At 41.7% G+C, this 22691-nt stretch overlaps 3 protein-coding genes and 1 pseudogene across 5 annotated transcripts; all 4 read right to left on the bottom strand.

Annotated features, from left to right (window-relative positions):
• Positions 1 to 5: 5 nt before the first annotated feature.
• gucd1 (guanylyl cyclase domain containing 1) lies at positions 6 to 6010 on the bottom strand. The gene is made up of 6 exons (XM_015008101.2): positions 5671 to 6010; positions 5454 to 5538; positions 5130 to 5295; positions 4958 to 5049; positions 2495 to 2736; positions 6 to 1147 (listed from the first exon to the last, which is right to left on the bottom strand). Exons 1-6 carry the CDS (start codon positions 5675 to 5677, stop codon positions 1056 to 1058), a joined length of 684 nt encoding a protein of 227 aa, XP_014863587.1. The 5' UTR covers positions 5678 to 6010; the 3' UTR covers positions 6 to 1055.
• A 918-nt stretch (positions 6011 to 6928) lies between these two features.
• Positions 6929 to 11981, bottom strand: LOC106930498 (P2X purinoceptor 4a-like). Its single transcript, XM_015008079.2, has 12 exons — positions 11130 to 11981; positions 10895 to 11042; positions 10744 to 10815; positions 9777 to 9849; positions 9597 to 9693; positions 9428 to 9508; positions 9186 to 9327; positions 8464 to 8600; positions 8280 to 8373; positions 8120 to 8185; positions 7940 to 8044; positions 6929 to 7151 (listed from the first exon to the last, which is right to left on the bottom strand). Exons 1-12 carry the CDS (start codon positions 11270 to 11272, stop codon positions 7119 to 7121), a joined length of 1191 nt encoding a protein of 396 aa, XP_014863565.2. The 5' UTR covers positions 11273 to 11981; the 3' UTR covers positions 6929 to 7118.
• A 1100-nt stretch (positions 11982 to 13081) lies between these two features.
• On the bottom strand, positions 13082 to 14097 carry LOC148157739 (uncharacterized; annotated as a pseudogene).
• Positions 14098 to 15653: 1556 nt separating this feature from the next.
• Positions 15654 to 22671, bottom strand: zbtb26 (zinc finger and BTB domain containing 26). Of its 3 annotated transcripts, none has more exons than XR_015764298.1 (3): positions 22286 to 22671; positions 16791 to 18928; positions 15654 to 16728 (listed from the first exon to the last, which is right to left on the bottom strand). XR_015764298.1 is itself a non-coding variant. In XM_015008089.2 (2 exons), exon 2 carries the CDS (start codon positions 18895 to 18897, stop codon positions 17557 to 17559), a length of 1341 nt encoding a protein of 446 aa, XP_014863575.1. In that variant the 5' UTR covers positions 18898 to 18928; positions 22286 to 22671; the 3' UTR covers positions 15654 to 17556. The 3 variants fall into 3 exon arrangements, 1 of the variants encoding a protein (XP_014863575.1); XR_015764299.1 differs by having other exon boundaries at positions 15654 to 16697; XM_015008089.2 differs by having other exon boundaries at positions 15654 to 18928.
• Between the last annotated feature and the right edge of the window lie 20 nt (positions 22672 to 22691).

Here is a 22691-nt window from a genome sequence, read left to right as displayed (position 1 = left end):
CAGCATGTGTTGAAATCTTTTAATTACACCTCATAATAAAATGCAGTTCTATGTTTTAAAAAAAATAAAGATTGTGGTTTTAAAACGTGCCGCTTGTTTCCACCAGAGAGCATGAGCAGACGGCGCGGACATTTTGTAGCACTAGAAAAAGATTCGCTTTTAAATAACACAATCGAGTCTGGTATGGAAAAAAAAAAAAAAACAAGGTAGTGCAAAGATGTATATACATTACCGCAACTTAAAAAAATAAAACAGAGGCAATGAGGAAAATCACCTAGAGTTAATAGAATCCATCTGACTGATCGACATCGACCCGAGACAAATCGCTTCGACTCGTGTCGTTTCTCCAGTAAAGTTGGTGAACCCGACAAACCTTTGTCTCTGGGTGTCGCGTGGAGTCCGGCAGACAGAACACACTGTGTTGATCCAGCGCTGGTACGCTTCAGAGCGTTGAATACCTGAGACGATCAAAACACCACCACGCTCCGTTTTCCCTGTTCCTACACTCTTGTGGATGAAAAGGGAGCGGTGGGGTCTTCCTAAAAGGCAGGTAGAGGCGAGGCTGGAGGGCAGAGGGGCTGAAGGGGTTAAAGGTGAGCAGCTTCACATCAATAACAAACACAACAAGTAGAGTAAATGCACAATACTGTCAGTCATGAAGAGAAGCCCTGAATAATGTGCATGTCAGTCCCTGGTAATTCACATTCGACGCCCCGTTTTCCCCACATAATTCCTCCAAACTCCGAGGAGTTTTAACGGCTCGACTGAACTGCTGAGCGAGAACGGCTGTAGGCGTCAAAATTAAAACGGTAAAATTCCACCTGCTCGTATTACGCAGCGGAGTAGAAAAATAATCCATCTGAGATGAAGAGGTTTTGGCTTGTGAACATTTACATCCATCAGTGGGGTGAACTGTTGAGGTGTGGAGCGTGAGGGGAAAAAAAAAAAGAAAAGCTGGCTGAAGTTCTGCCAGCAGACCAGAAGTGGCGCCGATAGACCTGGGAGCTGCTGCAGTCAGGCTGATGATGAAGACCCAAGGTCGTTAACGTTGTCCTTCAGCTCTGTTTGAAGACGAAGAGGATGTCCTCATCTGTTCCGTAGCTCCGCCTGGCCTCCTCAAAGTTACCGACGCTGGTGCAACACACACCTGGACAACACACATACACACATGGATGTTTGTCAGGCTATCTTTGTGGGGACTTTCCATTGACTTCCATTCATTTCTCCAGCCTAAACCTTACCCTAACCATTACATACATAACCCTAATCAAAACTCAGTTGACACCCCAGTACTCAACCCAACTCCTGACCCAATAACATCATCTCGCCTTGTGGGGACCAGGCTGCGGTCCCCACAAAGAGCAGTGGGTCCCCAAAACCTAATGTGTCAGGAAAATGGTTCCCACACTTATTAAATACATGATACACACACACACACCCCCACACACACACACACACACATGGAAGTTAAAAACAATAAGTCTTAGGAGTTGATGTTAGTTTGAAAAATGGTATGAGGGCTGCAACTAATGATTATTTTAGTAGTCAATTATCATATCAATACATTTTTAAAGTAAAAAAAAAATTGGCCTAAAAAGCAGTAACATTTCTCTAGTGAATGTTTGCTCTGCTCCTTTCTGCTTGACTTATCACTACAGTAGAGCTGAATTGTCCATTCGTTTTTCTATTAACCGAATAATAACTGGGTAGCAAAAGGTGCTTAACAATGAAAATGAGCATTTCTTAAATGCTGCCTGCAGCCTAACGAAAATAAAAAAGTTGGATTTTAGAAGTTAAACTGTTCTATATCGTTTCACACAAGGAGGAAGTCAGTGTTGTGGTCAAGACCACCTAACCCGAGACCAAGTCAAGACCAAGACCAGCGCCCCACGCTATATGACACGATAAAATGTGAAATATGATCAAAATTACTTCTCAAACTGATCTGAATTCCCATAAAAACACCTAGATATTAAATACTTAATAAATTTTACAAATATTAAAAGCAGAACAAACTCTTTGTTCTGCTTTGCTTCCATCTCTGTGCTACAATCCGCGGTGGTCTGGTGCCATTCCTAAAAAGATAACGCCCTGGGCGTTTGCCCGTATTGCTCATGTCAAAAACCACCACTCTATGCACCATTAAACATATCAATTGTAACAGAAACACGTTATTGCTTGGATTTTAATCGGTGCGTTTTGCATCCAGTGAAAACAACGATGTTAACAAATAAACTGGACAGTATGCTGTACGTTTAGTGATATTTTCACAGTTGCGGTCTCGACTGGTCTTGAAATAAAATGCCAAGTCCTCAGCGCCCGAGACCGAGACCATCAATAAATGGTCTCGAGACCAAGACCGATCTCGAGTACTACAACACTGGAGGAAGCAGCAGTTTTTGATAAGTCTTATGAATGTCTGGTGAAAACTAAGCATGAGCTGACTCTGAACTGTGAAACCGCCGTCCCCTGCTGGACGAACTAGGTCACTCACGGTCGTTATACGCCGGGTTGTTGTAGAAGATGCAGCCGGAGGTCCTGTTGAAGCCGCACACGACCACAAAGTGACCCTGGTACTCCGGCTTCCTACAGAAACACTTCTGCCCCACAGGCAGGAAGCAGCAGTATTTGACGGGCGAAGAGCATGACTCGCACGTCAGGACAACGGCGTTGACCAGCACGATGGCCACGTGACCCTGCTCCAGATGAGACTGGATTTCCTGAATGGTTACTGAACTAGAAAAAAGGAAGAAAGAAAAGCAAAACTTGATCTATTGGCAGCACAACTGGGGATGGAGAGAGAAGCTTTAGACTCGACAGAATATGATGATCAACCAGTTAGGAAACTGAAAATCTGATCTTTTCTAGTTAGAAACGCAGCAGTACTATGTCACAGTAACACTCTTCGGTGTGTATATGGTTACTGAAGGAAAAAAAACAAACTCGTAACTCCTTTTAGAACCAGTGAGTTGTGACATTAAACCTACAGTTTACTTTTTTGTTTAATTGTTTTGAACAATCTAGTTACAGAACACACTGGGATGGGAATTTTCTCACACAGAAGTCCACATATAAGAAGCTACAGAGTTTAAAATATCAGCTCTGCAATTTTAAATTTGTTTTGGAATAACAGTGAAAATTCTGCTGAGCATCACTGGCTGCTTTCTAACAAGCACCATAAATAAACGATGATGAATCAGAAATGCTTTTTCAGGTTCCTCTATAAATTAGGGCTGTTGTAAACGAATATTTTAGTAATCGAGTAATCTATCGATTATTCTTACGATTAATCGAGTAATCGGATAAAAAAAATTATAAAATGAAATATTGGTAAATCTGGCATAATACCAATGTTACTATCAGATATCAATATCAGTCCAATTTTTCATATTTGAGCATCCCTAACAGTTGCTTTTTTGTAGTTTAGAAAACTAGCCTGTAACAATAATAGCTCACTTTCTAAGTTAACCAGAAGAAAAGTTATAGAAAAATCTGAAATTATATTGAATTTAATAACAAAGAGGCAGGCTCACAAATATGCTTATAAAAAATGTCTACAATCCAGCTTTTAATTTATGTATTCATCTTCAGTGAGTTTAATAGATTAATTAAACTCACCTTGCCACCTAACCTGTCACGCTTTGGGTTTGAAAATACGGGAAATGCCGCCTGGAGTGGGAGGAGAGGGCGAATGAACGAACGTAAGATGGGGTGGAGGAAATAGACCAGCGGACTGACGAACCGTTAGACCGGGGGACGAACACGGGGGGAAGCAATACGGGATATTTACGACACCTTCACTGGTCACACTCAGAAACTCATCTACCAGCCATGTACGATGCGCTCCGCCACCCGTTTCTTCAGACCGGGATATGAAATTTATTGTGTGGTTCGTCGGTAAAGCTACATTTACACGGTAAGCATCAGCTACTCAGCCGCCCGCCCTGTTCAGTCTATCCGCTCACCTCAGCGCTCTTCCCGCCGTTCGCTTTCAACCAGCAGCCCCGGAGGAGAAATGCTGCCGTACTCCAGGCATTCCCCCAGTCATTTTAAGGATGCTTATTGGTTCCCCAAAAACGATAAAAAGCCGGGCATTATCATCAATCAATAAAATCCCCACGGGCCAATCTTGAAGATTGGACTTTATGCCGCTGAGACTTAGCTTTTGTCAACAACTCAGAGGCGGAAGTGAGAGCTCCGCGCAACGCAAATGAAGTCCCGGCCGGAACACGGTGCGCTAACTAATAAAACATAAATTAACGAAGCTTCGAGGCAGGTAAATTTTCCTCGAGGAATTTTAGTAATCGAGGTACTCGAATCATTCGAGGAATCGTTTCAGCCCTCCTATAAATATAGACAGATTAACAACTTAACACATCATTTATATAATATTTTATAGCCATTTTCATATGGCAAACTTCTAAATTTTGAGGGATCCAAAAATAAATAAATAAAAGAAATTAGCTCTAATCCCTCATATTTTATTTTTACTACTTTAAAAAAATTTTTTTTTTTTTTTTACATTTGCTAAAATGTCACCATGTTCTGACAGAAATGCGCTGCTTCCAGTCAACGACAACCAATCAGAGTCTGGAGGTCGGTCTTAGCTCTGTCAATAAGGCTCATGTATGAGCTGCTCAACGTGCAAACGGCAGAGAAACAACTCAGTTACAAAAACACTGTTTGTTCACCGTTATCAGTGGCTATGCTACTAGCCTCAGCTTTCTGCTGACGAGGAGAAGATGTAGCAATACTTGAATGTTATTATTGCTAAAACCCTCCTCCTGCCTCTGATTGGTTCTTTCCGAATTTCTGTAGTTAGCTCTCGGAGGAAGCAGAGGAGCTCGATTATCTGTCAGACACAACACAGTGACAGTTTTAATAAATATGTAAAAAATAAATAAAAGTTACATACTTTAAAAGGTCTTGAAGAGAGAATAACAAACAGAAAACTCACCATTTCTTCACCACCACACCTTTGCTTTCCGCCTTGAGGAACAGTCTGTTCACCCGGTCTTCCTCCATATCGAAACGCTTCTTATAGAAAGACTGTGGACCATACCAGAAGACATTCATTCGTGCACAGATTATAGAGAAATTTGAGTGTGCGCTCAGATTCTGGAGCATACCTGGTTTTTAAAGCCTTTATCTACACCAAGAGTCTGTGTGCAAAAGCAGTGTTTGACCCCTAGATTACACATGAGGTAGGCCAGGTCAATGGTCCACACGCTCTCCGTCAGCTGCAGCTCCCAGCATGCTCTCTGGAACTCCTCATCACTCACCGGGTGAACGTACCTGTCAGACAAAACCCCGGGTTTCACGGAAAAATGACTGACTTTGTTGGTACTGGGAACCCTGAGGCGGTTTCAGTTTTACAGTCCACATTTTTCCAGTAGGACAGCTCCGTTAGATCTCTGATGTGTTCAGTGACTAATAATAATAATAAAACTTACTTCAGAACCATCCTGGAGCAGGCTAAGCCACAGTCCCAGTGGTACAGCTGCCGAATAACGGGTACATTCAGCAGGACGGCATCCTCTGAGAAAAGGAACCGTGTTAGTTTCCCTTAAAAAAAAAGGCTCCAGAAAACCATAAAAACTGAAGAGCCCATTAAAAAGCTAAAACTTGGTTCATATAAAAGAGTGTTGCTATCAGGTGTGTTTCTCTCACCTGTCATTCTGCTGGCTTCTGACGTTGTTAGGAGGCCAGCTAAGTCAGGGCGAGGTGGGGAGCCTTGTTTACCACTCTGAAGGCGGGGTTAGCTTCCCTCATCGATGCTAACAAGTTCCAAGAACTGAGCTGCCCAGCTGTTAGCTTAGCTCCCACTGTAACACCGCTGACATGCTAGCTGCTTACAAATTGAAGACAACTACTAGACGAACTTCCAGAAAAAACACTCAATTATCAACTACAAAAGCGAAACAACGAGAGGAAAGGACGTTTCTTCTCCCTCTTTCTCCTGCCTCCCTTCCCAGCTGTTTGCTAGCTTACTCTGAACCTTCTTGTGTTGTCCGGTAGTATTATACCGCCCCCGTGCGGTGCGGCGCAGTCTCCCCAAAAGGTAGGTAAATAATAATGAACATTTATTTTTTGGATTTCATGGAAAGAATGTGAACGCAGACAGAAAATAGACAATTATTCTAATTATTACATTTGGGAACTTTAATACTCACAAATTTAAGTTTTCATCATCTTCAACCTTCTTTTTATTTTTTACAGTTTTGATTAAGAAATTGGAACTATTTATCCACTATCTCAGAGTACAAACACAAAAGCTGCGAACACATATGAGCGTTGTAGGTCATTGACTATTTTTAATATATCATAATTTATGTAATGTCTGCTTTCTGGTTATTTACTTTATTTTGTTTTTTGTACCAATGTGTTTACTGTAGAATCCCAGAAATGTTGCCCTCTTCTCAGTCACTCTGCTTTAGAAGTGATCAAGATAGATTGAGGTAAAATGTTTGACCTTTTTAATGTTATTTTAATTAATAGAGAACTCTTGATCCTGACCAGTAGAGGCATGCCTTCAAATTTTAACAACTACATATGACAGGAGGAATTACATCAGAACAATGTTACTGATTAATAAATGACTCTGCAGATTGTGAAATCCTTATCTTAATCTTAAAAAAAGAAAAGAAAAAAAACTTTGGCTGGAGAGTAAAATTGAATCAAATAATAAAACCTTTTCATGTGCTCTGTTCAGACACACAAAGATGTAGATACATCAGAATAAAAAAATAAATAAATGAATATGTACACACTGCTGAATCTTCTTTACAGAGAAAATGTATTTGAGTTCTGTTTATTAATACCTGCATGTGAAGTATATTTGGAGCACTCTACAACCTGATCTGAATTCTGAATGCAACACAGTTTTAAATTTTTTAAAAAGATTTTAAAGAATCTTTTGAAAACAACATTTCATCATTTATTTATTCTTGCTTCATTTTTGCAGGGTCAAGAGGGAGCTGGAGCACAAAAAATCACCAGCTTTCCCTTTACACACGTGAACAGTTTTATTTAAGGCTTCTAACAGTCTATTTGTGACATTTTTAGAGCAAGAATGAAATTATGTGAAGAAAATGTATTCTCATGCTGACTTCGGGCTGCTACTGGGTTCCATACGTTGTGCTCATTGATGCCTGGATTCAGAAAAAGAAAGAAAGAAAATAAATCAGATGTTAAAAGTGATTCATACTTTAAGTATCAACACTCATAACCACTATTTAGTGGTTGGAAAACGTCACATGATGAAGCTTAAAATTATTATTATTATTATTATTATTATTATTATTATTATTATTATTATTATTATTATTATATGTACATTTACAATTCTAACTATATGAACAAAAGTAAGAGTAATACGCTGAAGATGAAGCTGGCATAATGGAAACTGGTTCTGTAGCAGCCATTGTAGGAAGAAAAAAAAGAGAAGAAATTTACACCAAAAAATTTTTGAAATTAATCTTGGAACTTTTGTAGAAAAATGGTGGAAATTTCTATTTCAAAAGCAAAAAATTTTGACTTTTGAAACTCAGAAATTTCTATGTTTTTTTTTCTAAAAGGCAACACTCAGTCACACAACTCATTTTCAGAGTGGTTGCCATGGGAGACTAAAGGATTCCTCAAACATGCATGAAAGAATCAAAGCAACACTCCAGGTTTGTTTTTGATGAGGAAATAACATTTACATGATGTAAAGCTAAAAAAAAGTTGATTTTACTTGATATTGCCGCTTTAAGACGTTCCACAGATTTTTCAGTATGTGTACATGTTCTTATTTAACAATTTTAAGAGCAATATATTAAATACTCCAGCTAACTGACATAGTCACATTATGTTTCTGTCACTGCTTTTTTCATGGTTAGAGGCTGAAACGTTTGGGAAGCGCATGCTAAAATGCAAAGTATGAGAGGACATGTCTCACCGATTCGACCTCAGATTCCTCAACCAGATAGGTTGATTTCTGTCTGCTGTAAAGCTCTCTCTTCTTCATGCAGGTCAACATGAACCAGTCTGCAACCATGGGAACCTAATGGGGACATAAAGATGCTCACATTCTGCTTGTCATCCATTTCTGGGAGCAGCAACACACATCTTCACTCACCAAACTCAGAAAAGACAAAGCTGCGCCCAGGTTCACTATGGTTGGTACAATTCCAAATTTTCCCGCCTGCAGCAACACAAATTCATCCAAATCAGTGGAAAGTGAACAGAAGCAAAGTTACTCAAGAGTCCTTCTAATCTCACAATCTACTGAGCCTCACAGTTCCAAACACAATGACGTCAAAACGGATCCCGTACGCTTTGATCAGCGTTCTTACTTCCTCTCCCTCTGCTGTCCTGTAGTACTTTGCAAACCTAAAGAAATGGTTTGAAAAGAATTGCTTACCCAACGTTTGTTCTTTTCAGGGGGAAAAAAAAAAAGGTGTCTATGGAAACCAGACTCACCTGAAGTTGTACCCCGGGGCTACATTGTTGACCGGATGTTTGTTGTCCAGCCTGCGGAAGGTGTACTTGGGATAACACTTCCTTGCCCACCAGTCCAGGTTGCAGCTCCAGTCAATAAGAATACCCAGAACACCGCCCTTTAAAACATGCAGCACAGCAAAAACACTTCTACCACTTCACTGTTGTTCCTTTAGGGGCATTTTTTCTGACAGCGTGGTGGAAAAAAATGAAATGTATATAAAAAACACAAACACAGAGACAATCACTCCGTCTTTTGCTGCAGTGACAGCAGCAGAGTTTTAGCAGATGCATTAACCAGGACAGCACATCTGGAGGCCAATGCTGGATGGAGAGAATCAGTGAACAAGTCTGTTTTTTTCTTTGTGTTGCCACATGTTTTGAAGTGGACTCATGTCCAGACTTTGACTGGACATTCTAACACTAATTTGATTTAAATAACTGCGTTGCAGGTCTGGCTGCATGTTTAGGGTTGTGGTCCCGCTGGAAGGTGGATCTCCACCCAAAGTGTCAAGGTCGTCTTTCAGACTTTTGTCTGTTTTTCTTTCTTTTCATACTTATGCACTTCTTTGTTTTGGTCTATTATGAAAAACAGCATTGAAATCCATTGAATTTTGAGTTTGTGGCATGATTTAAAAAAAGTGAAAAAGTCAGAGGGAATGAATACTTTTGAATCCACTGTCAGTGGTAATTATTCTTAGTACCTTCACAGCCATGTCCTGGAAGTCCTCTCCGGCCTCAGAGACGATGTGCTTCAGGCGGAAGATGGGACAGTTGGGGTCTGTTTTGCGGTTGAACTCGCACCTCTTCAGATACGTGGAATTAATGTGAGACAGTATGTTTCTTCTGGAGGAGGGAAGACAAGCGTTTTTGCTAAAATCGCACTCAATAAAACCGCTTCCTGCAGGAGTTGTTTCCCTTCTAGATTCAGATGCAGTATGCTCACTTGTGAAAGTTGAACTTTGGGTAGGTGATGCTGTTTTTGATCAGCACGGTGAAGTTTTCAGCCTCCGCCAGAAGTGCTCGCCTGTTAGGCAGGGAAAACGGCACGGTTAGCCTCGTCTTAAAAACCTTAAACCATCCTATAAATCCTGCAGCATTACATCGGCTCTCACTTGGGCAGGTTGGTGTCTATTTCCAGGGGACACCAGGAGAGAACCTCACAGGTCTTGACAATGGAGGAATAGTTTTCACACAGTCCTGTCCGTATACCTGAGGCAGAAGGATCGTCATGGTGCATGATGTGATGCTTTTTAAAGCTGGCGTATGAGGATGTATTTGGGACTGAGGCGTACCATTCCCCCGAGGATCATTGTATCCCTCCACACAGTCACAGTCGTCCACACAGATAGTGGAAGGGTTTGGAAGCTGGAAAGGAAATTTGCAGGGATAATGCTAAAGTTTTTTACTTTATTAGAGTTCATTTATGGTTTTCCATGCCTGCCTCCTCTAAGGGGGGATAAGAAGACAGATCTCTAGGCTGACGTTGATTCAACAACCGGAGTTAGTTTTGCACTGCAACATAATATAACATGACCTTTTCCCTACAGTTTTCTCGAGTTAATTTTCTGTTTTCTTGAGATAAGGAGCTCATTTCCCAACGATTTTCTCAAAATAACGAGTTCATTTCCTGTTTTCTTGAGAAGGCGAGTTCATTTTCTGATGGTTTTCGCCAGATAGCAAGTTAATTTCCTGTTTTCTCAAGATAACGAGAGAAAACATTATCTAGAAAACATTATCTAGTTAAGTTAATCTTCAGTTTCCAGTTAACTTCATTTCCCAATGGTTTTATTGAGACGAGGAGTTAATCTAAAAAGAACAGGAAAATATACTCGTTATCTTAAGAAACGCTTAGGGAAAGAGTATATATGTGACTACGATGGTTCTCACCTTAAGTATCTGTAAACTCATACATGTGCTGAAAGCAGTTTTCAATAGGACTCACACCAAACGCCAGATTAATGAGATGGTGGGAAAATTTGACAGGGTAACACAGATTGGCTTGGCAGAACATTAATACTTGGGACTTCCATGACCTGATATACTGAGTCTTGATGACCAAAAAAGGCCAACCAGTTCAAATAGAAATGAATTACATGGAAATCATGTAAAAGTTTGAAGAACACTATACCCATGATTATAGAGATGAAAGTACCTGCAGTGCAATGAGGGAGAAAAACCCAGTATCCTTTATCACACTACTGATAATGACACAGTTAGAACATGCTCTGCTCTTTAATACATTTAAACATCTAGTCCTACCTCAGCACAGCGTGACTGGGTCTGCCCGGGGGTCATGACCACGTTCGTCAACACGAAGAATGAACCATCTCCCTGTTGGACAGAGGTCCCAGACTCTAATCACAGTCATTTTGTAGCAAAATTTCAGGCAAAGCCAGAACATTCCAGATACCTGTGGGGGGATGTTGTAATCCACCACATCCCAAAAACGAGGCTCCATGTCGGAGATGTTGGTAAAGGCAAAGCCCTTCACTTTAGTCGTGACAGTACTGATGACAGAGTCTGTCTCCTGGTACGCTTTTTGCACCACACACACATACCTGCCTCAGGCAGCAGCAATGGTTAAGCTCATGAAATCATAAAATGTATGGCTATTGTTTTTGTTTTATTATTATTTTCAGACTTACCCCACCACATACAGCAGCACCAAGAACTGTGTGAACCTGAAGACAAATCCAACACGTATGCTGGGAATAATCAGAGTTTTTGGCGTTTCGTAGTCAAACACATAATGTAGAAAGCCCTGGCAGGAGCCTGTCGACTTGCTCATCGCTGCTCCACGTACAATAATGAACTGAGCAATCTCGATAAATGGACAGTTGCTGCCTTTATTCAAATCTTTATATTCAAATCATGCTGGACGTAGACATGTAACACTCAACAGCGGTGTGTTTAAGAAAACCCTGCACACACAGGACTGGATACGTTTTCTGTGCTAACAGCTTGGCATGGATAGATAAGTTTGTGTTGCATGTTTGGGTGAATTGGGTCATTTTGACTTTCATTCTGGTTTGATATAGAAATTATTGTGTCGCAACAATTTTTCATTGGAAAACGGTAAAACAATTGAAGCCATAAGATAAAACTCTCAAATGTGAAGTGTGAAAAGAGTAAAAAAGGTCAAAAGACAAGTTTAAAAAAAAAACAAAAAAAACTGTCAGTCATCATATTGCAAGGTATTTTTTGAGTCTCTGAGAGATTTATCAAAAATGGATAACAAGCACTTCATTATCCTTTTTCTTTCCCTTGGATGTTGGTAAGGTTTTGGCTGCATGTCGTCTTCACCTCAACACCTGCACAGACCAGCCAATCAGAAGCACACCAGACAATCGCCCCAAGAAGGAAACATCTACCTGGAGCATTCTCAGGCTAAATCTCATCAGTAATGCTCAAAAAACAATAATCAATAATACAATAATAACAATGATAATAATCTCTGGAAAGTTATCAAGATTATCCGGGAGGAGAGACACACAAACATCTTGGAGGAGGCTGGTCTTCCTGCCATCACTAGCTACTCTTCCATTGATATAAGGTTTTTGCGCTAGGATGAAATGGTTCTAGTGGCCGTATCAAAATTACTGTAGTTCACAAAAATGCAACAGAAATCCTTTTTTTGTTTTTTTTGAGCCACACAGGCCATGTGATCAACAAGTGGATGTTACTACTGCCGGAAAAGACAAACAAGGCGACAGGAAGTGGAAGGAGGAGGATGACGCGGCATGTTTTTTAATAACTTATTGTGTGAGCAAATTTATTCACGTGTGATTTCAATTGCGTTTCTTATTTAGTGGAAACACCGCAATTGCGAAATTGTTTTTTCGACGTTAGCAGAATGCCACATTAAACAAATCACGCCTCATGAAACAAGTTCTACCAAGTTTTATGACAGCAAAACATACATCAGGAGGTGAAAAGATAAAGTATAAAAATAAACTGAAAATAACATCTTAAAAGAGACCTCAAGACCTGGGAAGATGCTGCAACGTATGTGGGGATCTGGAGAGAAAGGGGATGTAAGACGCTTACCATGACCTTACCATGACCACCATTAGCTACAGACTCCCTATGCAAAACAACACATGCACCATTTGAGGACCCAGCATACAGCCCATTATATAACACACAAACCATGTCACTCTGTGAGCAATGCATGACCAGAGAGTGAGGCCGTCTGTCTGTCATGCAAAAAGTTCTCCACTCTAGATACTTGGACAAAGTGCAGCATGCACAATGACACCATTGTTTCAATGTCTCACCACACATTTACATGTCACCTTCAGATACACTCAGAGAAACGCCAAGCCTGCACACAGATCAAGACACTAGCTTAGCGCTTTAGCCACCACACACAAACGCATCTGTGTGTGGAATCTGAGAACCCTGGCGAAGATGTAGAAACAGCCTTAAAATAAACTCGTACTTTGTTGCTGCAGTGTAATTTGACAATGAGATGATTTGAGTACATTTATTCATTGGGAAAAGTAAGATGTCAAATAATGTTACTTGTTTTTGTCGACAAACTCGACCCCAAACGACTGTTACTGGAGTGTGTTTTAAATATTTCTGCTTACTGTCTTTAAGCCGAAACATCTCCTTCATATGTAATTTTAAGTTCCTGGTAAGAAACTTTAGCCTGCTCCAGTTCACTTTGGAGATGTTTTATGGTCTCTGGATTGCTACTGCAGGAAAGAGAACTCTAGTGCCATTTTCTGATGCAGATTGTTCTTTTCAGCTCTAAGTACATTGATAAGATGATGGTCATTCTTGGCTCTTTCCAAATTAGCTTCTTTCTCACAATTCACCTCATACTGATAAACTTCTGCTTTCTCTCACAGGGCAGAAACATCTGCTTCATTCCTCCTGTTTAATTCTTGGTATGAAATCTTAAACAGCACCAGCTCACTCTGCAGACGGTTCTCTGTTTCCTGCAGGCAGGCAATCTCCTTGGACATTTTTTCTTGGACATTTTCCTTCTCAGCTCTCAGGCCTTAAAGGAGCTTTTGCTCTTCCTTGATTTTTTCTTCATAAAACATCTGCATGTCGACCTGCAGGTTCCCTTCACCTGCAGCTTCATGTTTCCATTGAAGCTCCTCGTAGTGAGTCTTGATTTGGTCCAGCTCTTGCTGGAGGGCATCACTTTTCTCTTTTTCTGCCTGGATTTGTGACCTGAATGCTTCCTCACCAACAATATGAGCTTCCTTCAATTGCTCAAATTCCTTCTGCAGCAGCCTTTTCATCTTGTGTTTTATGTCGCTGTGCACCCTGGAAGTGATTATAGCTCGTCTGAGAGACTGAATCAGAAAACTCTTCCCCTGTCAGTAGTTCTCTCTTCATCTCCTTGAGTCTTTTCTGCCCTTGTAACTCGGCTTTTGTATTCTCCAGTTCTCTTTGCACGTAGACTAGCTTTTGGTTCTCCTCAAACCATCTTGCTCTCTCCTTTTCCAAAAGAGAGCCAAGTCTCTGGATCTCTCTCTGTAACTCAACGGGAGGCGTTCTGTTCTCAGTCCAGCCTTGCAGATTCTGTCCAGCTTTCCATGCTCCATGCTGGGGTCTCATCTCACCGTTGGAGGAATGTGGCCTTTGGTTCGACATGTTGGACAAAACAATGTTTGTTAAAATCCGTTTTGATCCGCAAACAATCTCAATGTTCAACTTTGAAAGAGCTTTGTGAACGTCTGAACTTGTCAGTAGTGCAGCAAGCAATGACAAGAATGTAGAAGTTTGTTACATACATACAGAGCTGATGACATCACAAGCAGGACTCTAGTTGTGACATCACAGAGTTTTCCTTCATCTTTGGAATGATGATGTGAGTGTTTGAGAACTCTACCACACTGACCAACCAACCTCCCCCATCATCCTCCTCCTCACCTTCCTACCCCCCATATTGGAATTGGGATGGGTTATATAGTGTTAGAGTGGCTCTGATTTATTCTTTCTGTAGATTTTTGTTCATGGTTATTTTTTGTTGAGGCATTGCATCTTAGGACAGTTGTCCCCTCTGGTTTTGGATGACATACAGTTGGAAGTTTTTTGCTCTTTCTCTTTTAGTTTTGGGCAGTTGGTATGATGTGTATCCATGGCAATACTTTTTTAGGTTTATTTTTACGACTGGGAGACGTTAATCATTATTTCAAAGATCAAATAGTGAACTAACTACTGCCACCTGTACTACAACCACAAATCTCATGAGACTTGAAAAGAAGGTTTTGTTCATGCAGAGCAGAGAAAATGTCTTCCACAGTTTGTAATGGGTAAGAATCATATCCCCAAACCCAACATCTTTCTGCCCAGCTTTCAAACCAAACAGCCAGAGAGATATTTACAAGGGAGCAGCAGTAGAGGCAGATGAGATTGATTTACCACTTCATTGCAACAACTTATGGTCTCATCCAAGACTTGTGATTGTGGGATATTGTGTCTGCAATCGGGATATTGAAGTGTTAGCATGTCATGACAGCAACACTGTCTTTAGAAGAATGATTGATACTGGAGATGATCCTTCCTGCCCACAGCAACAACATCCACCAACTCTTTAAGATACTTGGTGGATATTACAACATTTAATTTCCATTTAAATGTTGCAGATGCATATTGGATCACTAGCAATACAAATATTTTTCCAATTCTGACATGTATCAAGTAGTTATCAGTAAATTCTGCTTACCTCCACATTTCTGCAGTCAGAGGAATATGAGAAACATTTAAAGAGTCTTCAAGTCCCTTATTAGCTCATTTATCAGCTATTTACCAGAGTCAGGGAATAGGTGTGGAGGGAGCTCTATAAGACATACAGATGTTTCTGTAGGATACTCAGTGGATGTAAAGAGCTTTTGTAATTAATTCCTCACAACAATGTGTTAAATATGGCAAAATCAGAGAGTTAGAACTATCTAGATAGATTATATTTATTTATTTCATTTTTTTAACCTGTTTTGGGGACAGATTGCCCCCCCCCCCCGTGCATTGATTAACTTTATTCAAATTAAAAGGCTAAAAATCTTCTAACGTGTTCATCGTGAGATTATGCTACTGCAAAAAGAACTTTTATTTTAATGCACTTTGCACATTTTTTTTTTACCAGTAGTGCCAATAAGTCTGTTTATATCTGCAAATAAAGCATCTGATAAGAAGAGGCAATGTTTGAATTTTCATTTTTTTCTGAGAACTTTTTATTTTATGAACAAAGAACAGAGACAATGTCATTTTGGTCCAATGTTACCTCTGATATTACGTCTACAGAAAACAGCTCATGTCATACAAACAGTTTCTAGCTCCACAAACGACAGAAATATCCTGCAGTACAACATTTTAGTACCAACGCTCCTTCAAGTTTCTTCTGCTAATGAATTTCCTGTTGTCATATTCATACAGATAATAACGAACAGCTACATATGTTAAGCACAATATACAAACAGATACTGTACATTTGATTTTGCAGTGTTTATTTTTTTTAAGGTAACACTACACACAGGGCCAGGATTCATTACCAGAAGATCTTCAGTCATTATTGGTTGTGGTTCAGTGTTTAAGTTTCAAGTATGACACAAAGGCATCTGCACTGTATTGTACACAGGAAAAAAAACAGTCCACATTAATGAAGCCATGGTGAAGTGCAGATATGGTTGTTTTCTCCATTTTAAAACACACAGCTGAATCCTGACATTTACTTACACAGAATAAAAAGACACAAACACAATTTATTTTCTCTGTCTGAAGTTAAATCAGGACAAACTTAACTTGTTTTAGGCTAGTTAGAATTACCAGCATTATTTCTATTTGCTAAATGCCAAAAAACGAAGCAAGACTTTATTTTGTAGATTTTATTATTATTATTTTTACTTTCTTTGAACTCAGAAGTCAGAGGTTAGCATACATTTGGTCAATATCAGGGGTAACTGTTTTATTAAACTGTATGAGTTGAGTTAAATCTTTTGGGTTTTCTTGCTCAAATGTCTCCCAACAGTTTACCGGAGTTCTGGTTCGTTCCTCCTAACAGAACCAGTATAACCCATTACACCTAAAGCGCTTTGGGGTCCTCTGGACTGAATAAAGAGCAGCACAGGCCATTCACCACGGACCACGAATGCAGCATCTGGAGATTGTTCCTGAATTGAACCAGATCTGGGAAGCTCTACAGTTCTCTTCCTGATAGAGCAAAGTGCAGTGGTCACTGCACTTTGTGCAGTGACCTTCCAGACTCACTGCACTTTGTGCAGTGACCTTCCAGACTCACTGCACTTTGTGCAGTGACCTTCCAGACTCACTGCACTTTGTGCAGTGACCTTCCAGACTCACTGCACAAAGTGAAGTGTAGAACAAAGAACAGGATTTTACCAGGCCAGTGTCAAACAGGAAAGCAGTGGGTTTCAGATGTGGCCTTAAAATACATCCATCCACATGTGTGTCTCCAAATAACTCAAATGTGTCAGCTCAGTTAATCTATTAGAAGTATGCAAAAGGAAACCCAAAAGGTTTGACTTAAGTGATGCAGCTAAAAAAAAAAAGGATTCCTGATACTCAACTGTATTCAAACGTCTGTTTGAAATAAGTTATGAAAAAAAATCTTCTTGCCAAGTTTTTGTTGTTTAGCAAATAGAAATAATTTAGGCAATTCTACCTGACCTGAAACAACAGACATTTGGTCAGACAATAATAAAATAAAAACAAACAAAAGAAATGTTTGTGTCTTTTTATGCGGTGCAGGGTTTCCCCCAGTGTTTTATAAGCCTGACGGGACACCAGGCTTTACTTGTGCCCCTACCAGGCACAAGTAAAGCTTAATTACTGAAGTAATTAAGTATTTTTATACTTAAGTATTTTTATAATGTTTGCAATTTTTAAGACGTTATTTTTGGTGTTTTAACTGAAAAACACGATGGGCCACAGGCTGACGACTGCCCTAGCTACCAACCACAGGGCTTAGCAAGTTTTCTGGGGTAAACCTTGCAGTGTATGTAAACTTCTGGTGTCAACTGTACAGGCTGACCACAGTGAGGATCTTTGAAAAATCAATCACCTTACTTAAAAAAAAAAAAAAAAAAAAAAAAACTACATTCGTCCAAAATCAAACTCCAGTCCGCCCTCGTGCAGACTGCCCTCATTTGCGTTGTCAAAGCTGTTCTTGCCGTGGATCTGTTTGAGGTGCTTGCGCAGCACGGGCTTGTGAGCGAACACCATTTCGCAGTAGTTGCAGCGGTGCGGCTTGTCCCCGCTGTGCAGGTTCAGGTGATCCAGCAGCGAGCACTTCTGGGTAAACGTCTTGCCGCAGATCTTGCACTGGAAGGGCTTGATCCCGGCGTGGACGCGCATGTGCCGGTGCAGGTTGCCCTTCTGCGTGAAGGTCTTCCCGCACAGCAGGCACATGAACAGCTTGTGCATCTTGAGGTGGTTGGCGTAGTTCTCCAGTTGCCGGAAGACTCGGGCGCACTTGGGGCACTGGTGGTACCACTGCAGAGGCTTGTCGTAGCTCCGCTGGTGTCCGACGTGCTTCTCGGCGAGCGGGGACGAGGGGGGCGGGCTGAGCGGGTAACCCGCCATGCCAGGCGGAGCCGCCATCTCGCTGCCACGGCTGTCCACGGTGGAGTTGATGAGCGAGTGCTGCGGCTCCGGGGAGTGCAGCGCGGCTGGGGGGCTAGCGGAGAAGTGGCCTGTGATGGTGTTCTCCGCTACGTCGGACACAGATTCCACTTTCACTATGGTGATGTCGTTATCCACCAAACCGGGTCTCGGACGCCTCCGCCACACCTGGACGGGGCTCATGGACGGCTGGATTATGACATCGTCGTCCTCGTCGTCGTCACTCTCGACGTTATTGTCTCTCTCCACCTTTCCCATCACCACCGCCTCGTCCTCCTCCTCTTCCTCCTCGTCCTCCTCCTCTCCCTCAGGTACAATCCGCACCTGAGACCGCTCCTGCTCCCTCTGAGCCTGGGAGGGCGGACCCTCGCCTCCCTTTTCCCTCCGCAGGTCCAGATCCACCTCCAGCTGGCGTGAGGCCTGAGGTTTGATGAACTTGTTGAGGGCTTGGGTGCACTGCTCCACGATGTGGCCCATTTGGAGGAAGCTGGCCACCGTCAGGTAATGCACGAGCTCCAGCTCAGGAAACTCCAGCTGGCCGGTGTAGCAGGAGAGCAGCAGCTGCCGGCCAACTTCTGCCTCCTGAATCATGGAGATCTGGACCTCCCTGGAGTCCTGCTGCAGGATGAACTGGTCCCTCAGGAAAGACGAGCCGGCAGCAAACACCACTTTGTGGCCAGGGACCTCCAGCTGGTTGATGCGAACGACGACGTCGCAGAAGCGTCTCTGGTGTCGGAGAAGGTTCATCTTCTGCAGCATGGAGTCCCCAAACGTGGCGAATCGGAACTGCAGGATCACCTGGTTCTGGGCCATAGTGGACCACTGGGCAGCCGCAGCAGCACACCTGGCCAGGACAGATTCAAACAGAGAATCAGCCCCACAATGACACTACTGTTGACATCAGTTATTATGTCACACTGCAGACTCAGAGGACTGTTTTCCATCATAGAAGACACCATGTTTGTCTAAGCTAATTAATTTGGCTAAACATACATTTATTAGCTAACAAATGTCGCTAAATGTACATTTACATTTTATTGGAGAGGAGGGTCTGTCGGATAGTCGAACCTCGGATTCAGGAAGACAGTGTAGTTTTCGTCCTGGTCGTGGAACACTAGACCAGCTCTACACCCTCAGCAGGGTCCTGGAGGGTGCATGGGAGTTTGCCCAACCGGTCTACATGTGTTTTGTGGACTTGGAGAAGGCGTTCGACTGTGTCCCTAGGGGGGCCTTGTGGGAGATTCTCCACAAGGGATTCTCCCATACTTCTCCGGGAGTATGGGATACCGAGCCCTTTGATACGGGCTGTCAGGTCCCTGTATGACTGGTGTCAGAGTCTGGTCCACATTGCCGGCAGTAAGTCGGGCCCGTTTCCGATGAGAGTTGGACTCCGCCAAGGGTGCCCTTTGTCACCGATTCTGTTCATTACTTTCATGGAGAGAATTTCTAGGCGCAGCCGAGATGTTGAGGGGATCCGTTTTGGTGGCCTTAGGGTCACATCTCTGCTTTTTGCGGATGATGTGATCCTGTTGGCTTCATCAGATCGTGATCTGCAGCTCTCGCTGGAGCGGTTCGCAGCCGAGTGTGAAGCGGTCGGGATGAGGATCAGTGCCTCCAAATCCGAGGCCATGGTCTTGAGCCAGAAAAGGGCAGAGTGCCTTCTCCAGGTCAGGGGGGTCGTCCTGCCTCAAGTGGAGGAGTTTAAGTATCTGGGGATCTTGTTCACGAATGAGGGAAGAAGGGAGCGGGAGAGCAACAGGCGGATTGGCGCAGCGTCTGCCGTGAAGCGCTGTCCGTCGTGGTGAAGAGAGAGCTGAGTCAAAAAGCGAAGCTCTCGATTTACCAGTCGATCTACGTTCCCACCTTCATCTATGGCCATGATCTTTGGGTCATGACCGAAAATCACGGATACAAGCAGCCAAAATGGGTTTCCGAAGCGATAAAAGCTGGGTAGCTCTTGCATTGCTACAAAATGGAGCCATGTTTCCTTCAGCCCATTGGCAGCAATGTTGACACCTTGAGATGCCATGAGACCTAAATCCTGAACATCATGGCATGGAGTGCATCCCAGTTTTCCATGTCTGGCATATAACCATTCATTTTAGCTTTTAAACTGGTTATATTGATCCTGTGTCCAGACAGAGGGATAATCAGTAGCCTAGCATCATGACCTGTTTGTTCTGAAGATCCTTCAGCTTCCACTTCATCTTCCTAACATGGCGCCTCCTCATCCTGACTCTCATACTGATAGGAGGAACCACAGAGCTTTGTTAGGTTAAAGTAAATCTTCTGAAGTTGGGATATTTTTCCTCCAAAAGGTTCCAGAGGAATCACCTCAAACCAGATGTTGGACTGGATTTTATTTCACTGTCATTTGTGAATGTTAGAGCCTCATTTTCAACAGTGGAGTTATTAAGGTTGAAAAAGGTTATCATTTTGGAGAAAGTCTCATCAACATCAATATTTCCACTAAATAAAAGGCAAAAAAAATTATTTGATAAAGGAAAAGCCTCTCAGACTCTGAGCCCGACAACACCAAACTATGTTTTATATTAGACAATTGATTTAATTTCACATAATTATCGCGGTAGAAGCCATTGGTTTGTTAAATACTTAATGAAACATATTTGCCGTGTTTGATGTTTGTTGCGAATGACGTACACTCACAGACTAACAAGATAATTAGTCCAAGTTTGTCGTTTATTGAACGTTCAGAAATCACAGCGGCTGTAATGAGGTAAAACAACCTGAACAGGTGATCAACTCTAAACTACTCGCACATTTTTATTCTCCGTCTCTCTCTGTCATTTAAGCACACCCGTTGCCATGGCAACCTCCTGCGCTCCACAAACCGACCAGAGATTACGTTAAAAACATAACATTCAGTCCGTTATGATATCAGGTTTTCAGGCTTGATATTTATTTTGCGATCATTAATAAGCGCTCCCTGAACACAGCGGTGGTTGATTAGTTCATTTAAACTCCTGCTCTGATAGTTATTTTGGTAATGGAACCGAAACGCACAGAATTCCGCAACACCTTGTTGAAACAATAATCACTGAGATTATTATTGTTGTTGGGTCATTAATTTCAACACGTTTGGATGATTATTTTTTTTTGTTTGTTTGTTCTTTAATAAAGTTACGAACGTTTTAAGCCAGTCAGAGGAGGACGTGCTGGACTCAACGTCCTGGCGGCGTTCAGTTTGTCACCTGATGCCGAGATCGACTCAAAACCTTTTGCGATCGACGTGTTGCTCTGTAGTAAAGCACTAAGAGTTCAGAAACAATATGAAACGGGAAAAAAGTTATTTATTAACTGATTAAGTCATGTTTTAGATTGTTCTTGAAATACTAATCAGTCACGGCTGATTAGTACCCACCTTCTTTCACCTCTGGTGCACACACCTTAGCGATCTGAAGACTGAATTTATATGTTCTCTGATTTTTACCATGGAGCCAGCTGGAAATTTCAGGTTCTCCTCTTGTTTACACTCGCTTTCTAAACTGTGCTGTTTGTTTAGCACTGCTTTAAAATAATTGCCTTTCATTGTTAATAAACTACCAATTTATCAATTTATCTAGCCATGGTACTGCCGCAATAGTAATGATGAAGAGCTGTTTAGGAGCTAAGACAGAGTCGGTTCTTTTGGAGGGATGAGCCAAGTGGTCAGGATCTCAAAAAACAACCGCAATTCCCATCACTATGAGAACTAGCCACAGACATAAACATACTATTAAATATCGGTGAACAGAGCCAACAGCCAAAGGCTTTATTGTACTGAACTATGAAAATGAGTTAATTAGTACCGCAGTTACTTTATTGTTAATAGCTTGTGGCTTGCAGCTGAACATGTTATTTCAGTAAAATTGTTCATTTGTGAGCAAATTTCCATGTCCGTGGAAAATTAGCTCATCAGTCTGGCTAACGGAACGCTCGTGCACATCCCCTATTTAGGAAAACGGGGTGCCGAGTACATTTCCGGTCACAGTGGTAGAAAAATGACCCATTTTCCAAGTAACCATGCGTTCAAAGTGTAGCTACATGATTATAATCCTCAAAAAGCGTCGTGGCAACGGCCTACTCAGTAGCTTTTCAGCTAACCGCTCAGATAACTTGCGCAATCTTTGCGAACAACGAATTCATCCCTTCTTTAATTCAGGTTCTAGCAGTAATGGAGCGCCGTGTTCCTGTTACTTACTTGTTAACGCACCAGATGTAGCTGGGTTGTTGTCGGCAGGATCCTGGCCTGTAACTGCCTGTGGAAAAGAGGGAGCTGCTCCGGATGCAAAACAATTAAAGGCCCAGTACCTGTGGACCATTTTTTTAATGCCAAGTCAGCCCGTTTGAGGATTCAACGCAAAACCCATAAAAAAAGTCACACGTTAACATTATTATATATTTTTTTCTGTTTTTTGAAAGATTGTCTTCCATAAAACATTAATAATGTATATATTTTTGGTTGCTGCAGTTCTCTACAATGCAGTGCACAATATTTTGTAAAAATATGACCAGGTCTTTTAAGTTTTTATCATTTTGTCACTTTTCATGTCACAACCACAAACCCCAGAGTGTTTTATTGGGAGGTTTCTGTTAACAGTACTGGA

Source organism: Poecilia mexicana, unplaced genomic scaffold, assembly GCF_051168715.1.
Source record: "Poecilia mexicana isolate PSO_F unplaced genomic scaffold, ASM5116871v1 scaffold_9, whole genome shotgun sequence".
NCBI lineage: Eukaryota > Metazoa > Chordata > Actinopteri > Cyprinodontiformes > Poeciliidae > Poecilia > Poecilia mexicana.
The sequence above is the reverse complement of the archived record's forward strand: the minus strand, read 5'-3'. Positions and strand labels throughout refer to the sequence as shown.

Coding starts and splice junctions, on each gene's coding strand:
- gucd1 (XM_015008101.2), bottom strand. Junction 5,296..5,453: donor TGCTCCAGGATGGTTCTGAA/GTAAGTTTTATT, acceptor TTTGTCTGACAG/GTACGTTCACCCGGTGAGTG. Junction 5,050..5,129: donor ATAAAGGCTTTAAAAACCAG/GTATGCTCCAGA, acceptor TATGGTCCACAG/TCTTTCTATAAGAAGCGTTT.
- LOC106930498 (XM_015008079.2), bottom strand. CDS start 11,272: ATGAGCAAGTCGACAGGCTCCTGCCAGGGCTTTCTACATTATGTGTTT. Junction 9,850..10,743: donor CCCAGTCACGCTGTGCTGAG/GTAGGACTAGAT, acceptor TTTCCTTTCCAG/CTTCCAAACCCTTCCACTAT. Junction 8,374..8,463: donor GCCCCGGGGTACAACTTCAG/GTGAGTCTGGTT, acceptor CCATTTCTTTAG/GTTTGCAAAGTACTACAGGA.
- zbtb26 (XM_015008089.2), bottom strand. CDS start 18,897: ATGGCCCAGAACCAGGTGATCCTGCAGTTCCGATTCGCCACGTTTGGG.